Genomic DNA, 20,537 nt, shown 5'->3' with positions numbered 1-20,537 from the left:
TATAGATCATGCCATGATGAGGGTCACCATGAATTATCTGAAACATAATTCAAATGAATATGCAAGGCAAAATAAATAGAAGCTGTGACAATGCCATCACTAAGAAAATGAAGAGATGGCCACAATGCTTCTCCAATAGTCTTGTTGGATGCACAAACAACAAACCCGCAACACAACTATGGATTCAAAGTTACAAGGAAAAGTAGAAGATAACGCAGAGCGAAAAAAATTTGGTGGAAACATATCTCAACTTCATATCGGTCCTCCTAGGATTCACCAATGGGGCAGCAAAGGGTTGTAATTTACCTAGACGAGTTCCTATAGACGTTTTTCCCATGTGTGCCCTCTAATCGATGCCATTTTCTGAAGCCTAATCTGCTCCTTGAACTTGGCTATAAACTCACCAGCCTTCTTGTCAACCTCATGAGGGACTGGTTCTTCCTCACCAACAATGTTGGATGCAACTTCTTCATCTGAGCTTGTTCGAAAGTTGTGAGCCTCACCCTCCAAATCTTCTGACTCTTGCATTTCTCCCTTTGGATATTTGGAGAATGGCGGCTTTGTTACATAAGATGTATTACCGAGTACTTTTGGTTTCATGTCAGATTTTTCCATGGGTACTTCTTCAGCTTTGATATAAGTCTTCCCAACACTGTCATCTATTCGGTTTCCACCCTTCTCTGCCACTTTCCTTGCTTCTGAGGTAAGTTCACTTGCTCTAAATGTTCTAACTGATCTTCCCCTTGACAAATGTTTATTGGGAGGTCCAGGTTTCATGGCAGACTTCATAGAACCCAGCTGCCACTCTTTACTGTTCACTTGATCCTCTCTTCTGCTCCTACTCAGCTCCTTCCTCTCGTCTTCAAAGCTTCTCTGTGCATTCATCTCAGAAGCAGAGCCATTAAAAAATTGGTGAGATCTTGACATATCCAATGGAGCTTTACCATTCATCTGTCCTGGTGGTGATGGAGAAGTTGCAGTAGATGACCCATAAGGACTCTTCCTTCCCCCCAGTTCTTCCATTTTCGAGTTCCCCAATTCTGAAGAAGCAGAGGAGGAAGGAGAGAGCTTCCTAGGTGAAGAAGAGACAGAACTAGCTTGAGATGAGTACGGAGTTGAGGACCGAAAAGACCGTGATTGCAGCTGTTCAAACTCAGGTTCCTCAAATGAGGGAGGCATAGAATGTGAATGACTATGAAATGAATCTGCTTCTTCTCTCATTTCCATCCTTCCAGATCTTGAACGCCATGGTATAGGTGAAGGTAAGGCGACAGTGTCCTTCAACTGCTCCTCCAATTTCAGAGGGCCCAACTTACCAAATTTCCCATTTCTAACTTTGCCTGAACTCTTAGAAGAACCAGTCTTGGAGCTTGATTTAGACCTACTCCCGCTCACAGATTCAGTAGAATCAGTGTCTTTAATTCTCGATTTCAGGTTCCGAACGGGCAATCCCAGTGGTTTATCATCAACGCTTGATTCAGGTTTGCCCCATTGATCAAGGGCATAGCTTCCTTTAGCAACTACAACCATGGTTTCACCCCTGAAGTACTGAGAATCCCATGTTTGAATCACCTTCTTCCTATCAGACTCAAATAGGTTTTCACACCCATTTTCAAAATTTGAAGATCTGGGTTTGCCCCTTTTATCAAGAACAGAGCTTCCACTGGTAACCACAACCATGGATTCACCTTGAAAGTGCTGAGAATTCCATGTCTGGATCACACTCTTCTCACCAGACCCACATGAATTCTCAAACCCATCTTCAAAAATCGATGAAACATGAAAAAATCTAGACGCATAAGACTCTGAATTATCAACAGTGGAATGACTCTCAATGCCCCTATCCACATTTCTTCTACTGAACACCCCATAAGACACGGCAATGCCAATGAAGAGAAGGTGGAGAAGTTCCCAGAACTTGGTGATGAGAGTGTGGTTAATGTACTCAGGAGCTTGTGAAGGAAACAGTGGAATAACAACTAGAAACAGAGCAAAGATGAGAGATTTACAGAGGAAGTGAGTACAGGACTTACTTGGGGTTCTGTTTGGCCGAACTGGTAGTGAAAGCTCTGAAACAGCCATTGATGAAGATGAGAAGTGCTTCCAAGAATGGGTTTTGGGTGTAGAGAGAATGAGTGGCGAAATAGTCTTATGGAGACGAAGAAAGGAAGACTTTGAAGCCAAGGAAGAGAGGAGAGAGAGAGAGAGGGGGGGACAAAGATGGAGCAGATTTCAAAGGCTGATTTAGTACCGTTTAATAACATGACCAACTTGTCTGCTCTTCAATTTTTTTTCAGGAGTAAATAATTTTTGTTAACATGATAAAATAAATAAATAAATAAATAAATAAAATAAACCTTGAAATGTGAACAAAAGAAATTATTAATTCTCTATTTTTTTTCCAAAAAAGAAAAAAAAATCTCTCTTAAGCCTATACAATTTGTTATAATAATATTAATTATTTTTATCCTAAAATTTAATTCTTTGTCAAATAAAATGAAATATTATTTTTGAATGAAATTCTTAAATTTTCAAATTTTAAACTTAATAAGTATGTGTTTGCGTATTTTTTTAATTTTTAAATAAAAAATCATAAAATATCTTCTACAAAAAGTATAGATATAGTGCAAAAATTTTAAAATTTAAGGTATTAAATTTTTTTAATACCTCAATTTTTTAAACAATTTTTAAAATCATTAAATTTTCAATATAAACCTGTAAAAATTCTTATATGTTATTGTTAGTTTTTTAATTTTGAAAGCAGAAAATAAGAAGTGTATCCAAATGGATATTAAGACTATATTTGGTTCCAAAAAGTAATAGAAAAAATATGTTAAAGAAAATAATTTTATTATATTTGATTTTATCATCAAAAAATACAAAAGAAAATTACAATTATTAATAAATTTTTATATTTTTAAATAAAAGAATTAAATAAGTGAAAAGAGTTTGAAGTAATATAAAAAAATAATTTATTAAATTTAAACCTATTTTTTATTTTCTTTCATTTTTTTTTACTTTTCTTTTTTATTTTCTTTCCCTCGCATTTCCAAAAACCAAACATAGCCTAAATAATTATATTATAATTAAACATGTATAATTTAAGAAAAAAAAACTAAAATTTTATTTCTATATCCTTGATAAAAATAAAAATGGATGGTAATTATTTATAATAATTTACATAATTAAGAAAAATAATTTAAGCCACACTTTTCTTCGTTTCTTACATTTTCTTCTTCTTCCTTTTTCTTTTCTTTTTTTTTTTTTTTTTTTTTTTTTTTTTTTTTTTTTTTTGCATCTTTTACTCTATTCAAATTGAAAAACAATAGGCATATAATCTTCGATCTTATCCCATGACAAAGTTGTTAAACAACTTTAATTGTATCTTCAATCTCACCCCATGACAAAGTTGTTAAACAAACCACTTACCTCCATTCTTTTCTCTTATTTAATGATGTCAAAAGCACTATCACTTGTAAGTTAAGCTTAATTCTTTCTTTCTTCAATCTTAAACTTGCCAAATGCTAAGCACTAAACATTTCATCATTTGGAGAGTTAGCTTTAATAGAAATTGAAACTTAAGTTGAAGCTATGATTAATGTGAAACAATTTTTAAAAATTAAAAAATAATTAATTTTCATAGTAGGTGATGTTATTATTACTCTTTTAAGTACTTGAGGGGTTTTCTTTAATTAAAAGCATTTTTATTAAAATAAAAATTATTGAGCTTTAAAAGAAATTGACTTCTAAAATTGTAATGAAAAGCCTTGTTTGGGTGGGCTTTTCTAGAACTAATTTTTTTTTAAAGATCAATAGTTGTTTCTTATCATGTTTAAGTGATTTTGTTGAAAGAATTTTCATAATATAAAGAGTGCTCCTTTGAAATTGTGACATTTGTTTTTAGTTTCAATTTTACCTTTTAGGTTAAGTCAAGAGTAAAAAGCAATCCTAAACCAAACTTAGGTATAAGTGATTATGACATTTTCTAAGGGAGTGTTTGATTACAAAAAAAAAAAAAAAAAGCAAAGCTAAGGTTGTTTGACAACATTTTTTAAAATAGTTCTAAAAGGATGATTTTTTATAATAATTTCAAGGAATAGTTTTCAATTTTTTTCATAATCAAAATTTTGTTTGGGAACCTAATTATGCAAATATATATATATATATATTTGGCTTATTATCCATGAAAGCATTGTGCACTTAGGTATATGCAAAGTTCCCAAAGCATTCTCTCTCTCTCTCTATATATATATATACCATGACCAAGCCCTTAGGACTCTCTATAAGGATCCTCAAGGTACTCCTGCAATAACCAACATCAAGGTAAATTCAAGATATCATCAATGACAGAATTTAAATTTAGGATCATGTGCCGCTTATTGGGACCACACTTGCTAGTGTTCACCCTGATCAATCGGGCTACCCATAAAGTATTCTCTATATTTTGAATTGTTTCTCAAAATACTCCACAAGAAAAACATAAAAACACCTCAAAATTCTTTTTTAAAAAAAAAAAAAAACAACTTATTTTCAAAACAAATTCTTAAAAAATTATTTTTAGTTAAAAAAAATTGTCAAATATATTTTTTAATTTATAAAACTATATTATGTTATAAAAAGCATAAAATTATTTTTGAGAATAGTTCCAAACATATTTAACAAATTGATGGAGAGCCCCTTTTTAAAATTTATAATTTGGTTTTGAATCTCAATTCAAATAAAAAAAAATGCATATGTATCAATGTGCCTTCAATGATCCATATCTCAGGTCAGCCACTGACAAGTACATTAAACTATTTGTGTGACTAAAAGCCTGCATATCCTAAATAGAACAATAATCCATATCTCAAGAAATGTGCTTAGCCACAAAGCTAGTAGTTGTCATATTGGCCTCTTATTAGGGCCCTTTATGCCAAAAGCAAAAGAAACTCATCCCTCTATTTCCCTTTCCTAGGAGGCATGTGGATGTAACAAGACGATCCTATCAACTTGTTCTAACCTAATGCAAAAATCACAAAAAGTCATTTTAAATAGAAAGTTGGCTACAAGGAAGTCAAATTAACTATATATAATTATGATATTTCCTTAGACTAATTGCATGATTTTTTTTAGAGGTCATCAAGACTGGTAATTAGACAATAAGTTGATATCTTAGAATTAAATCAATGATTTTTTATGATATAGATTCTATATTCTTTTTTAGCTTGAAGATTAGGCATTTAACTACTATGCAATTAGCTTGATGCTCTGTATAATTCATAAAATACTTTATCTTAAGTTGAGAGCTTTGTAGTTTGAGTCTATGTGGTTTAATTTTTATACTTTAATGCAAAAATTGAAAATTTATTTTATTGATTAATTAATTCAATTTAGATGTGTTTTCAAGATTAAAATCAAGTTCAAAAGGTGATTTATGTATATTAGGTTTTAATGCCCTACAAACTCTCAAACATTGCTCATCGAGTGAAGAATTAGAAAGGAGAATGTTGGATAGGATGTCGGAGCACCACATAAGTGGCATCCAGTATCCTATCTAGCTCTTTAGATACTACAATTGTTTGGATAGAGTTCTTAAGAGCATGGCATGATGTAATAGATTTGAAATTCATTATTTATTTAATGATATTCAAGTTTCACTTTTATTTATCCTTATTCTATGTATTACACTTTATGAACATTCTCGCCTTACATCTCTTGGATTGTACACGACTTGGGTTCGTTATAAGTTGCACAAAAATCCAAGTCATAGGTTCTTTACAAGTAAATGACTTGTTCACAGTCAATTCATGAACTTAGGCAATCCATTAGAAGTTGTAGTGCACTATCTCCTAATTTGAGGGATAGTTAGTTTTGGCCAATGAATTTCTCATGGTGAGTGCACTAATGTATATGATTACACATTAAACAAGACTTACAATGAGTCATAACTTAAGGTTATCAAATAGTCATAACCTCACCAAGCTTCTCCATTGTATTGTTTATTAACCATTAGAGAATATTGAGTTTATGTTAAAGTTAGTAGTGATTTTGACTTACAAATGAGATTGTAAGCTAATCATATTTTATCTATGGATTATGTCACTATTGATGAAAATCAATAGCAATAGATATTTTCAATAGAGACACCATGATATCTTATAAGATTAAAACAAAGTGTCTTATTTGGTGATCCTAAAGAGGTGTGTTCATGGTTACTATAGTCATAGTAGTTCCTTAAATAGAACTTGACTTAAGTTTTTTGAGAGATAGGACATATTAGTTAAACACACAATAAGATGATCTATGACTTAAGAATAGTAAAGATAGTTTGGAAAGGTTGATAGTTTTCATATTGTTAAACTACAAACACCAATTCATAGAAAGACTAAACACAATGTATAGTAGGTCATAGACCCAAACACATAGCATTTCATTATTATTTACATAGAATATTAGAATTCAGTCGATTCTCCATAGTGGAATATTGAATCAACTTTAAAATTGGGCTATAAGGAAACCAATACTCTTATGGGTTTCAACGATCCTCATAATTAAAATATTCATTTTTGGAATCAACTTACTTCCTCTAATGGGGAAAAAATTGGCTCGTTAAAATAATAATTTCTAAAACATGTCATACTATCTTAAGGGGTATAAATAAAATATTCATTAGGTACAAACTTATAGTTTTATAATATATATCTACATGATTTGTAATGAGTTCACCATATCGGATTGTTTTGAATCTGATATAATATAAGGTGTCATTTACATGAAATTGTACATCATTAGTGACATAATTTTATCTTTTCTAGAGTTTACAATCAAGTTTACTTGTTATATGTTAACATTAATTATTATGTGTTGTACAATTAACGAGATAAATGTCTTCAAATCAATTTATCAATTATATTTACGCATTTAAAAAATATAACACATGCATGTAATAAATATGTAATTTAATTTTTTCCATAACATGGAATGTACAATTTTATAGATTTCAACCTTCATAACTAGCAAAAAGAATAATGAGGATAAAAGCAAATTGAATTTGAATCGTAGTATATTAAGAATTTCAATAATTCGATTCAAAAATGAAAAACTTCATATAATTCCTTTATAACTTCCGATAATGAAAATATATAAAATTTAAATAGCTTCAAACTATGAGTTCTACGGAAAAAAAAAAAAAAAAAACAAAAGATAAAAAACACACTATAAGTAATTTTTCATATTTTTAGATGTGTTTTCTAAATATTATCATATACCTATATATATATATATATATTTTTTTATCAAAAACACTTTTTAAATTAAAAGCGTTTCATAAAATCATTATCAAATAAACTCTAAACAATCCATTTGATAATAATTTTAGGAAACGTTTTAACCTTTCTAGCACTTGAAATAACTCTTTTAACAAAAAATTTTAAGTATTAAAAATGTTAAAAACATATTTTAAAATAACGTCAAATAAGTTCTAAGTCTTTTATATCCTACTTCAATTATGAAATAATCCATGGAAGTATTTTTCTTCTTCCTTAAAGAATAGCACAAGAGGAAATTAAAAGGGAAGCTTTTTTAACCTTAGGATTATGCTAAATAAAATAGCATATCATGTTGATAATGCATTGTCAAATAAATTAATTTAAAAAATAAACAAAAAAAAAATGAAAACCTTAGAAAAATAGGATATTATTTTATTATCAAGTTTATATATATATATATATATATAAGAGAAAAATATTTACATCAATATTGATTATTATCCATAAGTTTTCACGATAAAACAAATTTTTATATTTATAACATTTTTAAGATTATAAAATAAATTTTCACTTTTTATGTTATTATGTTTTTTTCAAAGAAGTTGGATGTATTTGAGAATTGTTTTTTAAAATAGTTTTCTATTTTTCGGAACAAAAAACATCGTTTCGTAACTAAAAATTATTTTCTATTTTTTGTTTTTAAAAACAAAAAAAATAATGTTTTTAAATAAAATCTTTTAATTGTTTTTTATTATTTTCACTTGTTTTTTAAAAACTATTTTAAAAAATAATTATATAAAATGTAGAATAATTAAAAATAAAAAATTAAATATAAAAATTATTTTTAAAACATATTTTTTTAAAAAAAAAAGATTTTTAAATAGATTTTTATTTTATAAAAATTGGGAATAATTTTCAAAAACTGATTTTTTTTTTTTTTTTTTTTTTTTTTTTAAAAAAAACAGCAGCAAGCAGCCCCTCTATTTCTCAAAATAAAAAATATGATGCGGAATTAAAATTAAAACCACCTCGTTTGAGAAGTTTTGACCTCCACTTGCTAAATAATATTTTCTCAGCATTCTCGCGCGAGAAAATTGTAGTACTTGCCTGAGAAAATGGCAGGAACGAAGGAATTCGTGGAAGCGGACAATGCAGAAGCCATCATAACCAGAATCGAACACAAATCTAGGAAAATCGAGAGCTTACTCAAACAGTAATTAACCCTAATCTCTCTCATTTTTTCGTTTTCTCCCACACTAATTTGATTCACCCCTACTTTTGCAGGCATAAACCTATCGAAGCTCTCAAAACTGCTCTCGAAGGTTCGCCTCCCAATACAAGAGACGAGCGATGCAAGGTATCCGTCTTTTTTTCTTTTTGTGCATTCTGTTTGGTTGCTGAGAAAAGTAGGGAAGAGAAAAAGAAAGTACAATGTGAAATGTTTTTTTTTTTTTTTTTTGTGGTGTTTTGGCTTAATTAACGGGAATAGTTGTATTAAGACTCGGTTGGAGTATTGAGGATTAGTTTTCTCGCGTCCTGAACAATGACAAATCTTGGATTCGGAACTGTGGTTTCTTTGTGCTTCCTGTATTTTCTTTGCGGCCAAACAGAACTATAAATCTCTTTCTCAGATTTGTTTTATTATAGAAATGAAGAGAAATTGATTGAAGGTTATTGTAGTCTGCTAATTGGATAGTGGTGCATAGAGCTATGATGGCTATAAAAGATGTGGATTCATTGTTCTCTTCTTTGGATCCTGAGTACTATGATATCCTCATGAAGTAAGTTAAACCTTTGTATTCGTCACTTCTTTACAATTCTGATTTTTAGGAGAATTATCTTTTTCCTTATCTTGTTCAATCAAGCATGAATATTAATTGATTTTGCTATTAAATTTTCCTTTCTGACCACAAATATATTGAAGTTTTACTACTGTTTGAAAAATTATGATATCTATTGATGTTGTGCTCATCTGTTCATTGCAGTGATTATAGATATATTTCTTTTCTTTTTATTATTTTTTCCCAACATACTTTGAAGTTGCTTCTAAACTTTCCTTTTGAGTAGAAATGATGGTCAATGTTAAATTAATAAATTGTAATGCCATTTGATTTTTTTTTTCCCTGAGGGCATATGCGTGACACCCCTAAAATTAAAAATTTTCAGAGGGTGTGAAGAGTGATAAATAACTAATCAATCTAATTTTTATGTATCCCAGAATTACAAATAATTAGGTGACACATTTGATGCACATAAGTTGTTGACCCCGATAATTATGACATGCTGATAATAATAATTCATAACACGCAACTTAAATCATGTGGATGAAAATTTTGGTAGAGTAGATTAATACAGCACTTGTGGAAAGTTTATAACTTCTTGTCCTTTTTTTTTCTCTTGATATTTTAAAGCACAACATAGATAGTTAAAGTACTGTGCATTTTCTATACTAGATTTAACAAATATAGCTTCCAAAAATTATTAGAATTTCAAAATTCAACATGTGACCTTCCCACACCATTTTAGATACTCAACTCTGAATGCTGTCTACAGATAAAAATCCCAAAATTTAAAGTAAAGTTGTTTTCGGTAATATAATTTGATTCAGGAGAATTGGTGGATGTTTACTTTACTAGAAGCTTGCTGATAAACTTCTTTTGTCTTAGATTAGCGTCAAAATGGAAAAAAATTTATGCTGTCTCTCTCTTTTGTCTAGCTGATCAACTTGTCCATCTAATTTTGTATGTAGCTGGATTTTGAACTTCGTCCAGTTGCCATAGTATGGCTAGAATACTCACAAGCACTTTCAGAGTCCCCATGATCAACCAACCCACAGAAATAGTAGTTTTGACAGCCCATTACAGATTTGCTTCTCCTTTGACGCTTTAACTATGATGTTCTTCAAAAAAGGCTTTTATTTTTGGACCATTCCATGGTGCTCTCCTTAGTCATCTTTTGCTGGAGTTGTCCTGGAGCTAGCTAATTTTACTTCCCTAGATCTCTTCCAAATCTTGAGTTGTAGTAAATAATGTTTTGGTCTAGTCAAAATAAGTTTAATCATAATTTTCAATATTATTTTATGACTTTGGTTTGTTTCTAATGATGATGTAATCTTTCACAAATTTGAATGCCTCCCAATATTCTAGATTGATTAGAAATTTGGATGAAGACATTCTTTGGGATTATCGTTGTGTTAAAGGAATTCTCCAATCTGTTGAGTGTTGATTTTTCCTAAAGGTTGACTATGTGGAGTGATGAGGATGAATCTTCAAGATATATATCAAGAAAGGGAATTAATATTAGTTGTAATTAAAGTAGGATTAATATTAATTAAAATTAAATTAGGATTAATATTTGTTGGAGTCTAATTAGAATTAGCTAGTTGAGTTATAATATAATTAGAATTTGAGCCATGATAGGTTATTAGAGTCCTAGTAGACTTTGTATGTTATAATTATAATTAGAATTATAATAGGTTATTAGAGTCCTAGTAGACTTTGAATTTTTTAGAGAAACCTATAAATAGGCTAATCAATGTAAATCAAAGGGATGAATTGATATGAATAATATTATATTTTCTTTCATTGTAAGGTTGCAACCCTCAATGGTGAGATTCCATTGATTTTCTTCTAGGTGAGACTCCTAGAAGGTCTTAGTGAGACTCTAAGGTTTTCCATCTTTTCTTCATTGTTTTTTCTTTTTCTCTATTTCTTATCTTATAATTTTATCTGCCATAAAATTTATTCTTTGTTCCTCTCCTTACACCCTAAAAAATAAATCCTAGTCCACCCACCCCTGAGTGTAGGCAACCATCTTAGGGTTGTCCTACATCAATTTTGGTATTATAGCGAAAATTCTTGGCATGAAGGCATATGTAATTGAGGAGTGGAGCAACGTATGCAAACATGGTTGAAGGCTACAACTTTTTTATGCAGCCATTGGTGAACATACCAAGGCTAAATGAAGAGGAGGATTGGTGACGTACTAGCATCTTCCAAACTTGTGTTGCTTGTCAAGGGAGACTATGTACTTTGATTATTGATGGAGGTAGTTGTTCCAATCTAGCTTCAGAGGAGCTTGTTGAGAAGCTTAATCTAAAGACAGAAGATCATCCAAATCCCTATCAAATAGCATGGGTAAATGACACATCTATTTTGGTGAGTTCTCGTTGTCTAGTGATGTTTAATTTCAGTAATAATTTTGAGTTATCAGCATGGTGTGATATTTTGCAGATGAAAGTTGCCCATATTATGCTTGGAAGACCATGGTTTTTATGAAAGGGTCCAACATGATGGATATGAGAACACTTACACACTTGTGCGCAATGGGCGTAAGAAGATCCTTTGTCCAATGAAGGAAATTCCACCACATAAGCAACTAGAGGAAAAATTAGCACCCTTGAAACTAGAAGAGCCATCAAATATTCTTACTAAAAAGCAAGTCGAAGTTACTAAAAAGGAGAAAGAAATCATCAATCATGAATCTAGAAAGCAAGAGGTGATGAAACTAATCCTAGATCAACCAATAGAAAAGCTCAAAGAAGTTGAAGAAGTTGAAGAAGAATCGATGTTTGACTTCCCAAGGCTAAACATTATCACGAGTGGTGGCAAACATGAAGAATCTGCTGAAATTTCTTTTGAATATAGGGAATTCAAGAATCTTATTCTTCTACAAAACAATTTACAAGAAGAGTGTGGAAACAACTTTCCACAAGCTTGTTGAAGACATATAATTATTTCAAGAATTATCAACTTGTTGTACAACATCAAAAAGTTTTTTGAAGTCTAGTATTTGTCTGACATGAAATTGAACAAGTTCAAGAGATCTTGAGATCCTGAGATCCTGTCTTACCATGGGAAAGAGACGACGAAGAAAGAAGGGGTGGAAGGCATTGATTAGAATTTCAATTGATCGTGGGAAATCACTAAAACTCAAGATTGAGTTTTTTTCAAGTCAAGGGGAATTGATGAGGATGAATCTTCAAGATATATATCAAGAAAGGGAATTTGTATTAGTTGTAATTAAAGTAGGATTAATATTACTTAGAATTAAATTATGATTAATATTTGTTGGAGTCTAATTAGGAGTAGCTAGTTGAGTTATAATATAATTAGAATTTGAGTCATGATAGGTTATTAGAGTCCTAGTAGACTTTGAATGTTATAATTAAAATTAGAATTATAATAGGTTATTAGAGTCCTAGTAGACTTTGGATTTTTTAGAGAAGCTTATAAATAGGTTAATCAATGTAAATCAAAAGGATGGATTGATATGAATAATATTATATTTTCTTTCATTGCAAGGTTGCAACCCTCAAAGGTGATATTTCATTGATTTTCTTCTAGGTGAGACTCCTAGAAGACCTTAGTGAGACTCTAAGGTTTTCCATCTTTTCTTCATTGTTTCTTCTTTCTCTCTATTTCTTATCTTATAAATTTATCTACTATAAAATTTATTCTTTGTTCCTCTCCTTACACCCTAAAAAATAAACCCTAGTCCACCTACCCTTGAGTGTAAGCAACCATCCTAGGGTTGTCCTACATCATGGAGTTTGTTTTCTAAAAGAGGATATCCAAGGGCATGTGTGACTATTTAATTTTATTACCTTTCTTTTGCCTTTTCATGCCTTGTATACCTCTTGGGCTAGGGTTTTTATTTTTAGGGTATAAGGAAAGGAACAATGAATAAATTTTATAGTAGAGAAAAATAAAATAAAATAAAATAAAAAATAAAGAGAAAGAAGATATGATGAAGAAAAGATGGAAATCTTCAAGTCTCATTAAGGTCTTCTAGGAGTCTCACCTAGAAGAAAATCAATGGAGTCTCACTATTGAGGATTGCAATACTTGCAATAAAAAAAGAAAAAAAACATAATATTATTAACATCAATCAATTCATTCATTTGATTTACATCAATTAGCCTTATTCATAGACTTCTCTAAGAAATCCAAAGTCTATTAGGATTCTAATAACCTATTATGACTCTAATTCTAATTGTCTTATAACCTAATTGGCTATAATTTAACTACAACAAATACTAATCCTACTTTAATTCCAACTAATATTAATCTTACTTAAAATTTATTTATGTCTTTACTTTTCTTTCTTGAATAGACTTTAAAAGGTTTTCCCCTATCAATCTCCCCTGGCTTGAAGGAACTCAACTCCGACGAGTTAAAAGCTTGATACAATTCATAGTGATCGGGGTTAAGCTTTTGAAAATCTGTGGTTATATAATCCATGTATTTTTAGAGTGTGGTTTGCCTCGCCATTTCACCAAAAAAATTTGGTATCCACCTTGTCGAGTAGACATAGTTTGATCTTCAAGAGCATACTCGATCTCAAGACGTGGGCTAAGATTAGGTGGCAACTAAAGATCCAATTCTTCACTTACCTCGCTTTGATGACCATGGTAGACAAACAAATCTTACACATTAAATATTCGACTAAAATGCGATTATGAAGAAAGCTCTGACAAATGCGCATTCTCACCCAATCACTTTAGCACCCAAAATAAACCCATTTTCTTAGTTTGAAGCTTGTGATATGTGCTCGAATGTAATCTTTTTGGACATAGACGAACCATTACTAAATCACCTTCTTGAAATTGGATATATCTTTGATGTGCTTCTATTGCCTCCTAATGGTTCTCATTGCTGATTTTGATTTTTTTTTTTTTGTACCTTTTCAAATTGACACATAGTAAGCACCTTTTTTTGGTTGTCTCCCCTGGCTTCTTCATTGACTAGATTTCTTTCATTAGACAAATGATCTTCTTACACCCCTTATGTATGAGAGTATATGCATTTTCGTAGCCGTCATATTGAACTCTTCTATCAAAAAGCTAAGATCTTCCAAGTAAAATATGATTTACTTTTATTGGTAAGACCTCACACCATATAAGTTCTTGAAAGTCCCTACCAAAAAGGAAAGTGACCAAACAATAGGAACTTACTGAAATAGAGGTGTCATTAACCCATGCTACTCAAAATGGATTTGGATGTTTCTCTATTTTAAGGTTTAGCTTCTCAACAAGCTCTTGCAAAGCTATGTTCATATTGCTACCTCCATTAATAATCATGGTGCATAACTTCCCTTGGCAAGAAATACGTGTCTGGAAAATGCTAGTACATTGCCAATCTTCTTCTCCTTTTACCTTTGGGATAGTTAATAAAGGTTGCACCACAAGACTATAACTTTGCGTCATACTATCATAGTAATTACATTCTTCGCTAAGTTCATCTTCATTGTAGGTCTCTTCTTCCTTTGGATAACTTTCCAATTTAGATTCAGATTTTTCAACACAAATGTGTAAACCTTTTCTTAGGCATACAACAACATAATGACCATGCCCACCACACTTAAAAGCATAAAGGAGTCACGTCTACTTTTCTATCACCAATACTTATTGAAGTTTTACCCTTACATATTTCATAAAAAGCTTACAGCGGCTTGCCAAACAAAGGCTAAAAGAAAAAAGAGCACAAGTATGACCGACATAACATCTACAATTGGATTCAAAAAGGCATAGGCTTCGGGCAATTTGGCGAAGAAAAAATTAATCGAATAAAGGGTAGAATTAAGATAGATACAAATCAAACTAAAGATATTAAGCATAACAAACATTTTTACCATCTTTATTAGCTACATTTGAAGTTTGTTGATTGTTGCCCCCACCATTCACATGATTAGAAGTTTTGAAGCTTGATGTGCTTAAAGGTTTACTTGATGTCCGATTGGAGAAAGTGCTCCTAATTTGTGAACTTTTGGAAACCTGAAACTTGAGGCCTTCTTCTATTTGGAGGGCTAGTTGATAAATATCATTTACGGTATAAGAGTGTGTAGCTATCATCTCAAGTTGAAGTCTAGCTTTATAACGGGCTGCAAGTTGAGCATTACTTTCCCGCACTTGATTTTGAATGCTCAATTCATGGAATTATTTTGTATATTCTTCGATGGACTTAGTGCCTTGTTTATGGGAAAACAATTTTGTGTACATGAGTTGTTCATATTCAATTGGGAGAAAGTGTTTTTTCATCTTCAACTTCATCTCATCTTATATGTCTATAGGTGGTTGACCAATTCTAGGAAGTTGATTCTCAATATTATGTCACCACAAACGTGCTGCTCCTTTCAACTTTGCCTTCACAAAACAAACTTTTTTATTTTCGGGCATTGCATACCAATCAAAGTAATCTTCCACAACATGATCCAATCAAGAAAAGATGTTGGATTTAATTTTCCATAAAATTCAGCAACTTCAATGTGTACCTTTTTTGTCACATCGTCATCTTGTTCAAAGAGTTTGCTCCTTCTATGATTCCCCATCATAAAATTGCCTTCTCTACTTGTCTAAATTGATGCTTATAGTCTCATCTTCATTCTAATAACTTTGTGATCTCATCAAGTTTGCTATTTAGTTGTATTATAGAATCGTGATGAGATTGTTGTGATTGAAATTTCCTCCAAGCATTTGTAGTGGCATCTTGATTGTGAGAAGTATTTTTAGAACTCATGCCTGCATAAGTTACTCCGTTCCTCAATCACATATGCCTTCAATCCAAGAACTTTTGCTCTGATACCAAAACTGATGTAAGACAACCTTAGGATGGTTGTCTACACTCAAATAGGTGGACTAGGGTTTTTATTTTTAGGGTGTAAGGAGAGGAACAAGGAATAAAGTTATGGTAGAGAAAAATAAAATAGAGAGAGAAGATATGATGAAGAAAAGATGGAAACCTTAAAGTCTCATTAAAGCCTTCTAGAAGTCTCACCTAGAAGAAAATCAATGGAATCTCACCATTGAGGATTGCAATACTTGCAATAAAAAATGAAAAAGAAAAAAACATAATATCATTAACATCAATCAATTCATTCCTTTGATTTACCTTGATTAACTTTATTTATAGGTTTCTCTATGAAATCCATAGTCTACTAGGATTCTAATACCCTATTATGGCTCTAATTCTAATTGTCTTATAACCTGATTAGTTAATCCTATTCCAACTAATTCTAATTTAATTCCAAAATTATATTAATCCTACTTAAAGTTTATTTATACCTTTCCTTTTTTTTTCTTGAATAGACTTTAAAAGACTTTCCCCCATCATCTTAATTGCCTCTCATTTCTGTTATACTGTTACAACTTAATGTCATATAATTACTATCCAAACACTAAGAAATGTTGCCCAATAATGCCTTTGAGTTTTTTCTACAAATCCTCTTAGCCTTGAGTGATACGAGCTATTCATCATTGTTAGCTGCCAAGACAAGCTATACTAATTTAAGTGTTTTTTTTTTTTTTGGTAGTCTAGACAAGACACTGTAATTGATGACATGCATTTCAGGCCCCTAATTTCCATTTTCTAGGCCACCATGCACCTACCACTGTAGAGCACCACCTCGTTTCCTTACTTGAAAGTGAAATTCTTTTTTTCTCAATTATCTCAGGTGGAACTAATTTGGGTTCTTATGGCATAACACTATTTCTAATTGGCCTTAACCAGCATTGTTGTGATGATCCTTCCCTTCCTATCACAAACTATACCCTTGATGATCCAGTTAATATATTTGTTGTTGAACCTGGGGACCTCATGGACACATTTGGATCCAATGAAGCTGAATTGCCACCCCACCTTGGTTGGCATGGGATTAACCCAATCATATATGGAGTACTAGCTAACGATTTCTTGAATGGTGAACTGTTGTGCCTGATTGATTGAATTACTAACTGCTTATGAAGTATTTCCCTTCTTCTTACCTATTTGTCTATCAATGCAAGTGGATGTACATTACCATCCCACATTTGGTTAGTGGTAGTTATCATAGCTATCCCCTCCTTGGCTTTATTATCATCTAGGTGGGCATCCATACCCAAGCAATGATAATGATTACTAAAATGAGGGGAGTTTCATTGGCCAACCTTCATATGAGATGGAACATATGGGAAGTTTGATTAATCAACCTTTGTCTAGCAGCTTGCTTCATCAGTCTGACATACACTTTCCTTGTCATACCTTGATCAGCCTTCTAGTTAAGATCAAGTGTTACGTATATTTTAATTTACTTTTCTTGTTGTTCCATGGAAAAGGATTCTTAGTTAAGGTATAACATTGACTAGATAATTGGTTTCATAGGGATTAGTTATATTTGTTTCACATTCTACTTTTTCACACCTAGAATGGATGTGGTTGTTTAACCCTCCTAATATGCCTTTGTGCTTGCACCTTTTGAGCTTTGAGAGGTTGATTCCCAAGTATATAGCCACTGACTCTAAGATTCTTGAAGAATACCGTAGAAATCTGACTCAGCTAATTTGCAAAGTTACCTCAGAAATCATGTGTAATTTGCAATTTTAAGTTGTCAAGTTGTGGCCTTCCTATGACAGCATTGATGCCTTGAAAAAGATCTCTGTATGCTCTTCTTGACATGTTATTTGGAGCATTCACCTTTAGTAGCCAAGGTAAATAAGAATGGGGATAGAAGATCCTTGCCTGAATTCTCAAGAATTTTTTGAAAAGTCCTGAATGATTGTCATTAGTAAACATATGCAGAATGTCGAATTTGTATTTATCACTTCAACCCAAATCGCATCCTGAGAAGTACCAATCATAAGAGTGGTTATAATGCATCCATGGATATCTTTACTTGCCTGTGATTTATCCTCAAATGGTATTGGAATTGTTTTCATCTGAAGCACATCATGTACTAGTGTAATTGTATATTGCAAAATTTGATTGTGTTGAATTCAAAACTTCAATAATCGAACAATCATTTGTGTGATTTTTTGGAGTGGGTTAAATTGTACATAAAAATACATAAATTTTTGTGTATCTTCCATTTTGTGTTGCCTTTAGTGTCTTTATATATCTCATGCATGCTCTTTGTGCACCCTTTTGTTAGGCAATGTTAATATATTGAATCTTTGCCTATCATAAATAAATAAATAAGGCATAATCTTGAAGATTACAATGGAAATCATATATTCATAAATTGCTTTTATATTTCACAATTAATGTTCTTGTTAGTAGGAGGATGCTTGTTTTTGTTTTCCCTTTTGCCTTTGGGCATACTTAGGTTGCACCCCCCCTTTTGTTAGTGCATGGATGCACTTGATTCTGTCTTTTCCTATTTCTGAATTTATAGTTTATCTATTAATTACAACTTAAGCCCATAATTTGACTATTAATAAAGAACAAAAGGCTTGGTGGCCTATAAAAGAATATTATTTCTTTTTACTACAGGACTAAAAACATATTCTGTTTTGTTTTTTTTTGCCTGCCAAAATTTGTAATATATTTTTTGTAATTTTAATATTAGCTATGTCATTTTTTCTTCTTCCTCAAAAATGGAGGTTCTTCTCTTTACTTTGTGTATAGATGGATGGGCAAGCAATTGACAACTTGAGATTGTTATTACAATTTGCAGGTACTTGTATAGAGGATTGTCTACTGGAGATCGTCCCACATGCGACCAATGCCTGAGGATTCATGAAAAGCTGACAGAGAGAGCTGGTTTAGGCTGCATACTGCGTTCCCTTGCAGATACTGTGAATACAGTTTGATTTCTTCTATCCTTGCATCCTAAGAGAAGATCTCTAGATAAGAAATTGTATGTTTGTCATTTTCTGTTATTCTATTACAGATGTATGTCAAAGAAATAATGCACCTTAAAACATTAATCTTTTAAATGAATCTGCAGTAGATATCATATTATTGTTTTAAAAGCTCAATTTTCTTGAAGGATTTCACAGTACAATATGCTTTCCCATGTTTCATATTTTCTTAAAGAATCAATGAAAGCAATAGGAAATTGAAGACAAGTAGATGGGCATCCCCATGGTGTATTTTGATGCATTTGGAAAGAAAGGAAGAGACCTTTTGATTAAAGTCCATGGTAAACAAAGTATTTTTTTTTTCCCTTTAGAATCATGTTGGTAGTGTTGGGGGTGGATTGTTTTTCTTGGATTTTCTGTGCTCTCTTCATCTGTAATTTGAATCTTGTTTATTTTGTCATTTTATACTTTCCGTCTACATTTGGCTCTTACCTTTTTTTTTTCTTTCTTTTTTCTAACAAAATCTTACTTTAGAACCAAAATTCTTTTCCTGAGCACTGTGATATACTCGTCGGGGTCCCCATCAAGAGCAACCACTTGCAGTTCTAATTTTTAGGTTAGTCACCCTCTCATCCACACAGAAGCCTGGACCAGCGTTTAACTTGTTCTTTTCTAAAGAATTGCATGGTGTTATCCATCTGACTGCCTTTATCTTGATTTCGACTCGGATATCAAAAAGTTTATGTGACACTGGGAGGGGGGACCATGAATGGAATTGCTACAGGGTGATATCATTATATTGACAGTTTTGTATGACTTCCTTTTGTTTTGTTTTATTTTGTGTGTGTTTTCATTTTTCTTTCTGGACAACTGGAGAGGGGCCAATTAATTTCTGTTTTATCATGGTAACCCTTTTTTCCTTATATTTTACATCATTCTCTGACCTGAATGTATTTGTTTCAGATTAGTGTTAGTTTAGACAGGATTTTTTCTACACTAATAAATTATAATGTTTGTTTATCTTACATTTAATGCACAAAAACTGGGAGAATTATGGAAAGTTCTAGTTTCTGCTAGTGATTATTCAGCTTTCATACTTGTGCCTTGTTCTTTCTGGAGGAATATACACATATATATATATATGCTTCTTATTAGGGTTTTATTGGTTTAACTTGGATATCAAGTGAGTGGTTCCTTTCTGCATCCTAAACTAAGCTTACATTTGTTTTGTTAAAAAGATATTAGGTGCCATTTGGTTCATAATTTTGTGTAGTGGTGCATGGTCTCGGATTCAAATTCCTACTACCTGTTGAATGGCTTGGATTTACCCAATGTTTGTTGTGGCAGTACGATCAACACTGGAGGTTTGAGTCGCCATGAAAGCTTCAAATGGCTGGACGTTATAAATAAAGAAATTGTGAGATGGAAATGTAGAGAAATTATCTCACCTCCATGTCTTGGGCAAATCATCTGTTGTGTGGTTATGAATGTGGATAATGTATCTATCTTTATGTTATTGCATTGAAGTGACATCAAAGGGGTAGGATGCTTCATTTTCTATGTCGGCAGACTTCCACCTAAGACTCAAATATTCTAGCAATCATGCATTGGTCTATGATGTATAATTGTAGTGGTACCAGGTATCAACAAATTTCATGGACCCTTTAAACACATCCTCATCTTTCCCACCTTAGGAACCACAGACAATGAATAAATGAATGATGTAGAAACCTTTA

General features: G+C 31.7%; 2 protein-coding genes across 6 annotated transcripts; one reads left to right on the top strand and one right to left on the bottom strand.

Moving 5' to 3' along the window:
• Positions 1 to 318: 318 nt before the first annotated feature.
• LOC117931931 lies at positions 319 to 2,082 on the bottom strand. The gene has a single exon (XM_034853002.1). The coding sequence runs from the start codon at positions 2,080 to 2,082 to the stop codon at positions 319 to 321; it is 1,764 nt and encodes a 587-aa protein (XP_034708893.1).
• A 6,201-nt stretch (positions 2,083 to 8,283) lies between these two features.
• LOC117931652 (actin-related protein 2/3 complex subunit 5A) lies at positions 8,284 to 20,419 on the top strand. Of its 5 annotated transcripts, XR_004654077.1 has the most exons (7): positions 8,284 to 8,460; positions 8,532 to 8,604; positions 8,928 to 9,028; positions 18,675 to 18,857; positions 19,037 to 19,142; positions 19,336 to 19,417; positions 20,149 to 20,419. XR_004654077.1 is itself a non-coding variant. In XM_034852649.1 (5 exons), exons 1-4 carry the CDS (start codon positions 8,363 to 8,365, stop codon positions 18,808 to 18,810), a joined length of 408 nt encoding a protein of 135 aa, XP_034708540.1. In that variant the 5' UTR covers positions 8,284 to 8,362; the 3' UTR covers positions 18,811 to 18,857; positions 20,149 to 20,419. The 5 variants fall into 5 exon arrangements, 3 of the variants coding, with proteins under 3 accessions (XP_034708540.1, XP_034708541.1, XP_034708539.1); XR_004654076.1 differs by lacking the exon at positions 19,037 to 19,142; XM_034852649.1 differs by lacking the exons at positions 19,037 to 19,142; positions 19,336 to 19,417.
• The last annotated feature ends 118 nt before the right edge of the window (positions 20,420 to 20,537 follow it).

This window comes from Vitis riparia, chromosome 15 (assembly GCF_004353265.1).
Source record: "Vitis riparia cultivar Riparia Gloire de Montpellier isolate 1030 chromosome 15, EGFV_Vit.rip_1.0, whole genome shotgun sequence".
Taxonomy (NCBI): Eukaryota; Viridiplantae; Streptophyta; class Magnoliopsida; order Vitales; family Vitaceae; genus Vitis; species Vitis riparia.
The sequence above is the reverse complement of the archived record's forward strand: the minus strand, read 5'-3'. Positions and strand labels throughout refer to the sequence as shown.